Genomic DNA, 6000 nt, shown 5'->3' on the forward strand with positions numbered 1-6000 from the left:
AAAATAGAAAGTATCTCACTCTTGGATGAGGGTAGAGGGGGAGTGGGGTTCTAGATAGGACAGGGGACCACGAGAAAAAAATGTGATTCATAGGGGGGCCACGAGCTGAAAAAGGTTAAGAAACACTGCTCTAATGTTAAACTACTGCCTGTCGGCATAACTATAATCCCTGTACAATGATATTTTTTCTGGGTCATCAGAATATCGTTGTATCGAGGTTTCACTGCATATATACAGGGCGATTACTTAATTCCGCTTGTCTCATTTTGCTGGCGAACCGTCCATTTCAGAGATATACTTCCAGTAGAGAAAGTTTCCAAATAACGTGTAGGTGTAGTACTCAGACATATACGTCATTCATGGTGCAAGGGGTTGTGTATAGTCATTAAAATAAAAATGTTGACTTGTTTTATAAGGAAACATTGTGTGCTCAAAAACCCAATTAGAAAGTTATTGCACTGTATCTCCTGATGCCAACAAAGAGAAAAAAAATCCACGTTTCTAAGTGCAGTATTCACTGAGATATTTTCGAATTCAAAACAATGGATGAAAGTTAGGATAAAAAAATCAGCATAAAAAACTAACGGACAACGCTTCTTTCCCTTATTTATATATATGCTGTTCTTTTCCAACTTTCCTGGGAAAACGCCATAAAAAACGGGAGAAAAAGTATCAAAAATGTGTCGTTATATCCGAGGTCACTGCGTTTTCATCGACGTTATAAACAAGGTTTATAGACATTATTTTATGAGAATCATCCGTTACCTCTATTTATTGACGTCACAGCTGAGGCCGTTATAACCGAATTCAACTGTATTAAGATTATCGAACAAGAGTTTAAAAATGAAAGGGTAAAAAGCGTCGCTCTGGGGACGTACAGTGAGTGTCCCACGTTAAAAAAAAAATGCAATCGTATATAGAAAATGACATTGCAGTTTTTTTTTTCGTGTTGCGCAACACATTGACATTGAAGATACCGTTCAATGTCACATGATTGACAAGTCGAGCGGAAGTACAACCCATCTCTAGTGATTTGCTGCGTTCACTGTTTCTTGCTGATTGTGACAATGACACAAGCGAATAATGTATTCGCTCTATTTTCACCACCTGACAAATCACCTATTATGCAATTACTGAAGGTGCTGTATCAAAGTTACAAGCAGGCTATACATGAAAGAAATAAAGACACGGTGTATTATAAACGTCATACTGTGTGTACAACACAACGGGTGTTCTACCTTCAGGAGAGTGCGGGCCACTTGCTGATCTCGGACAACGCCGCGGGTCACTTAAGTGCTTTGGAAATGTGCTGCAGTGATCTGTAAATATGCCGTGAATCACTTTAAGTGATGTGTAAATGGGTCGCGGATCACTCAAGTGCTCTGGAAATGTGCCACGGTTCACGTATATTACCGCGGAATGTGCCGCGAGTCTCTTAAGTGATCTATCACTTTACCATACATCAACTCCGGTCATATCGCCACACAGAAATTTGCTACAGAACGAGTTGGGTCAATACTACCTATAGAAGTAGGCCTCTGCACGTGACGTCACTGAAAAAGGCCATTTTACCTATTGCTGTTGGATATAAGTAGTAGGCCGACGTATGCGATATCGTTACCTTTTTTTGCAGTACAATCGAATCCCGTTTCAACGAATACCGTTATAGCGAAAATCTCATTTTAACGACCACTTTTCCTAATCCTCCAGATAAGTTTACATTGGAGCAATGCAAAAACTTGGAATTCCTTTATAACGAAATTTTATTATAACGAAGTGATTTCTCCGGTCTCTTGGAGTTCGCTATAACTGTATTCGACTGTATATCCAATGACTATAGGTGGAATGGCCTTCCTCAGTGACGTCACAAACTTCGTGTGGAAGACTTCTATAGGAGGTGGTGGTTGGGTTCGAAAAGGAAGCACCATCTATCGGTGGGCGAATCAGACTCGGTAGGAAAATTACCTTGTTATTCATGTTCTTCCCCAGGACTGCACCCGCGGATACCTTCACGATGGAAGACGAGCACACATCTTACCACAGCACCACTCGGGCACTACTTAAGTGATCTGGAAACGTGTCGCTTAGCTTATTTTTACAAAATAGGTTCGAAGTGGCGGGCTACATCAGATGACACCGAGGGCTACATTTCGCGCGGACCATGTATTCAGCACTTATGCTCTACAAGATACACAAAAAACAAACAAGCAAAAAAAAAAAAAAACTGCCGGAGAAAACCGTTCAACAATCAAAGAGGAATATGAAATATGCTATGCATTATTATATGCAAATGAACACAATACTGTACCATAAATACGGGACGTCTGTGAATTCAAACCCCAGTGTTTTCTTCGTGTCGGCGACAAGTTACAACAACAGGGCTCTCATTCGGATCAGTTTTCCCTCCAATGAGACAATCAGTCAAATCTATTTTACAACAATGCTCTCGGACCAATCGACTGAGAAAAGAATGATGCCCCCTCCTTCTCAACGCCTGCCTCTTTGAAAAATCCTTTCTACGCCTGAAATTGGTTTATCATCGTTTTAACGCAATATTTTTGATCAATTCTATTTTGCCCTGAAGGCGATAAAGGCACTAGGTTCACTTAAGACTTTTAGGAGGCCGCTCATTATCACTTGGGAAATTAAATTACACAGAGTGTGAGTTAAATGTACACACAGTATTTTGATTAATATTCCCGCACCAAATCCATTTGCTAACAATACTCTCGGTCAAATCAATTTTCCAACAATACTGTCAGTCAAATCCATTTTCAAGTCATACTCCTGACCAAATTTCTTTTCCAACAATGACCAAATCCATTTGACTGCAATAGCGGCACTGTGAGTTTTCTCCCAGAGCATTCTCTAACAATATTCTTGGTCAAATCCATTCTTCAACAACACTCTTGATCAAATCCCTTCTCCAACAACAGCAACTGGCCATATATTGTTGGAGAATGCTCCAACAATACCCTTGGTCGAATTCATTCTCCAACAAAACTCTTGGCCAAATGCACCCTCTTGGTAAAATCCATTCTCCAACAATACTGTACTCTTGGTAAAATCCATTCTTCAACAACACTTGGCCAAATTCATTCTTCAACACAATACCCTTGGCCCACTGCGTTTTCCAATAATACTCTTTGCCACATACATTTTCTGATAATACCTTGGCCAAACAAATTCTTCAACGTATACTCTCGGTCAAATCCATACTTCAACAATACTCATGGTCAAATCCATACTTCAACAATACTCATGATCAAATCTGCCCTTCAATAGTATTTTCAGTCAAAACCCAATTTTTAACAATGCTTTTGGGCCAAAAAAATAATTAGCGATATTCTAATGCTAATATTTAAATCTCTTTTCCAACCATATTTTTGGTCAAATCTATTTTGCTGCACTACGATAGAGGCACTGGCTCTACCTTCAGTGGTGAAATTAATTTTTCAACAATACTGTATTAATATTGGAATTCCTTTCCATCAATGCTCCTTGTCAAATCTATTTTTCACTAATGCTCTCGATCAAACCAATTTTTTTAACAATACCCTTTTATTCAAACTGATTTTCCAATAATGCTCTTATTCAAATTGGTTTTCCCAATAATACCCTTATTCAAATTGGTTTTCCCAATAATACCCTTATTCAAATTGGTTTTCCAACAATACTCTCATTCGAAATGATTTCCTCATCAAAGTTTCCAGCATTCTTTAGCAAATAATTATTTTCTTTTGCCCACAAAAGTGTCGGCATTTTTTCTTTGCAAAAAATTTAGTAGGTACTCAAATTTCTCAACAAAACAAAAATTTTTGTTCCTCTGGATTTAAAATTTATGTCGTACGTACTACAAAGAGTCAGTGATGTCCTAAATGGGTGGTCTAACGGGCGCAGGATCCCAAATTATCCAAAGCTTTCACTAATTCTCAAATCATTTCTTTTTCACAAAATTCTGAATTTTCATTAATTCTAGAATTATTTCCCTCATTAATTTTCAATTACTTCTTCCATAGTTATTTATTTTTATTCCTTTCCACGAATTTTAATTAATTCTGGAATAACTTCTTTTATTAATTTTGGATTTTTATCAGTTCCGAATTTTCATTAATTCTGAAATAATTTTTTCCAATCAGCTCGGAATTTTCTTTAATTTTAGAATTATTTCTCTCTATCATCAATTTCCAAATATTTCATCAATTTTAAATTATTCCTTTCATTAATTCCAGAACTGTTCATATTTATTTAAGGCAAATTATTTCTTTCATTAATGTTGGATTTTTATCAGTTCCAAATTTTTATTAATTCTAAATTCAGAACTTTTATTAATTCTAAATTCAGAACTTTTATTAATTCTGAATTCAGAACTTTTATTACTTCTAAATTCAGAACTTTTAACAATTAAGAGCTTTCATTAATTCTAAATTCAAAACTTTCATTAATTCTAAATTCAAAACTTTCATCAATTCAGAGCTTTCATTAATTCTAAATTCAAAACTTTCATCAATTCAGAGCTTTCATTAATTCTAAATTCAGAACTTTCATCAATTCAGAACTTTCATCAATTCAAAACTTTCATCAATTCAGAACTTTCATCAATTCAGAACTTTCATCAATTCAGAACTTTCATCAATTCAGAACTTTCATTAATTTTGGAATCATCCCTTTCATCGCTTTAAAATTTTCTTTAATTCTAGAATCATTCCTTTTGGTCAATTCAGAACTTTCAATAATTCTAAATTCAGAAATTTCAGAAATTCTAAATTCAGACGTTTCAGTGTAATTCTAAATTCAGAATTTATTTCTTTTCATCACTTCAGAATTTTAATTGATTCTCAATTCATTCCTTTCATCAATTCAAAACTTTTATAATTCAGGAATAATTTCTTTCGTCGATTCTAAATTTTTATTAATTCTGAAATAATTTCTTTCATCAATTCAGAATTTTCTCTCTCATAAATTCTGAAACAATTTTTTCATCAGTTCAGAATTTTCATTAATTCTGAAATAATTTCTTTCATCAGTTTGTTTCTTTTATCATTTCAGAACTTTCATCAATTATGGAAATTAATCAACCGTTAATTAATAATTTCTTTCATTGATTTAGAATTTCATTAATTTTATGTTTAGTGAATTTTTTTTTCATTTAGAAACTTTTGCAGCCATACTGTAAATTCTTATATACGTTTATAGATGCCGACACCCCCCCCCCCCAACATCTGGAAATACATAACATCGGGGTCCACACCCCAACTAACCCCTCCCCCCCCATCTCCTTCAAATACGCCCCACACAGAGTAAAATTCTAATCGAAAACATAATGAAAAATTTGAAACTCACCCGAATCTTTTTCCAATAACCGTATCCATTTTTTGTGTCTGAAATATTATCCGCTGGTGTGTCAGATTCCGATTCCTGGCTGCTGTTAGTGCTCATAGTTTATGTCTTTTTTTATTCAATGTCTCTTTTTAATTGAAAAAAATTAATTCTTGTTTGAATACTTTATATCACACGGAATTCTGTAGAAACTTTTCAACAAGACGCGCATTAATTTGTCTCTTTCTCTCCTGCGCATCAGTAAATGCAATTTTTGCATTCGGTTCTTCTTCTCCTATGTACGCACCATGTAATGAAAAAACTGATAATAATAGTAAATACACGCACACCCTATAAATGTGTCTGCGACACGAAAAAAAAATATATATAATTCTGCGCGCAGACCCTTCTCACCGTATTCACAGTCCGTTGCAGACTGACAGACGACTGTTTTCCTTCTGTTGAACAGGTGAGTGATCACCCACGTTATGAGACTCGCAGCGCCACCTGGATCTCTCTTTTTTTTTTTAATTCGTCATTACAGAAATTTCTGGAACATCTCTTAGGCCGGTATTACACTATAAAAGTTTGGTAAAAGTCCTTTTATAAAACTTGAAAAATGCAGCCAATAGGGACACCGGTTGCATTTTCTAGAATGTAACCCAATAACCTTATTGGTTA

At 35.3% G+C, this 6000-nt stretch overlaps 1 protein-coding gene across 1 annotated transcript in view; it reads right to left on the reverse strand.

Annotated features, from left to right (window-relative positions):
- The window catches only part of LOC149064408 (rhophilin-2-like), a 75747-nt gene extending 69990 nt beyond the window's left edge, over nucleotides 1-5757 (reverse strand). Inside the window, exon 1 of the mRNA XM_089254932.1 lies at nucleotides 5344-5757. Within this exon, the coding sequence (XP_089111058.1) occupies nucleotides 5344-5439 (96 nt within the window). The 5' untranslated portion in view covers nucleotides 5440-5757. The remainder of the gene's footprint in view (nucleotides 1-5343) is intronic.
- Between the last annotated feature and the right edge of the window lie 243 nt (nucleotides 5758-6000).

The sequence above is a fragment of the Pholcus phalangioides genome, unplaced genomic scaffold (genome assembly GCF_987345545.1).
Source record: "Pholcus phalangioides strain wild (caught in Gottingen) unplaced genomic scaffold, Ppha-v1.0 ptg000042l_1, whole genome shotgun sequence".
Taxonomy (NCBI): domain Eukaryota; kingdom Metazoa; phylum Arthropoda; class Arachnida; order Araneae; family Pholcidae; genus Pholcus; species Pholcus phalangioides.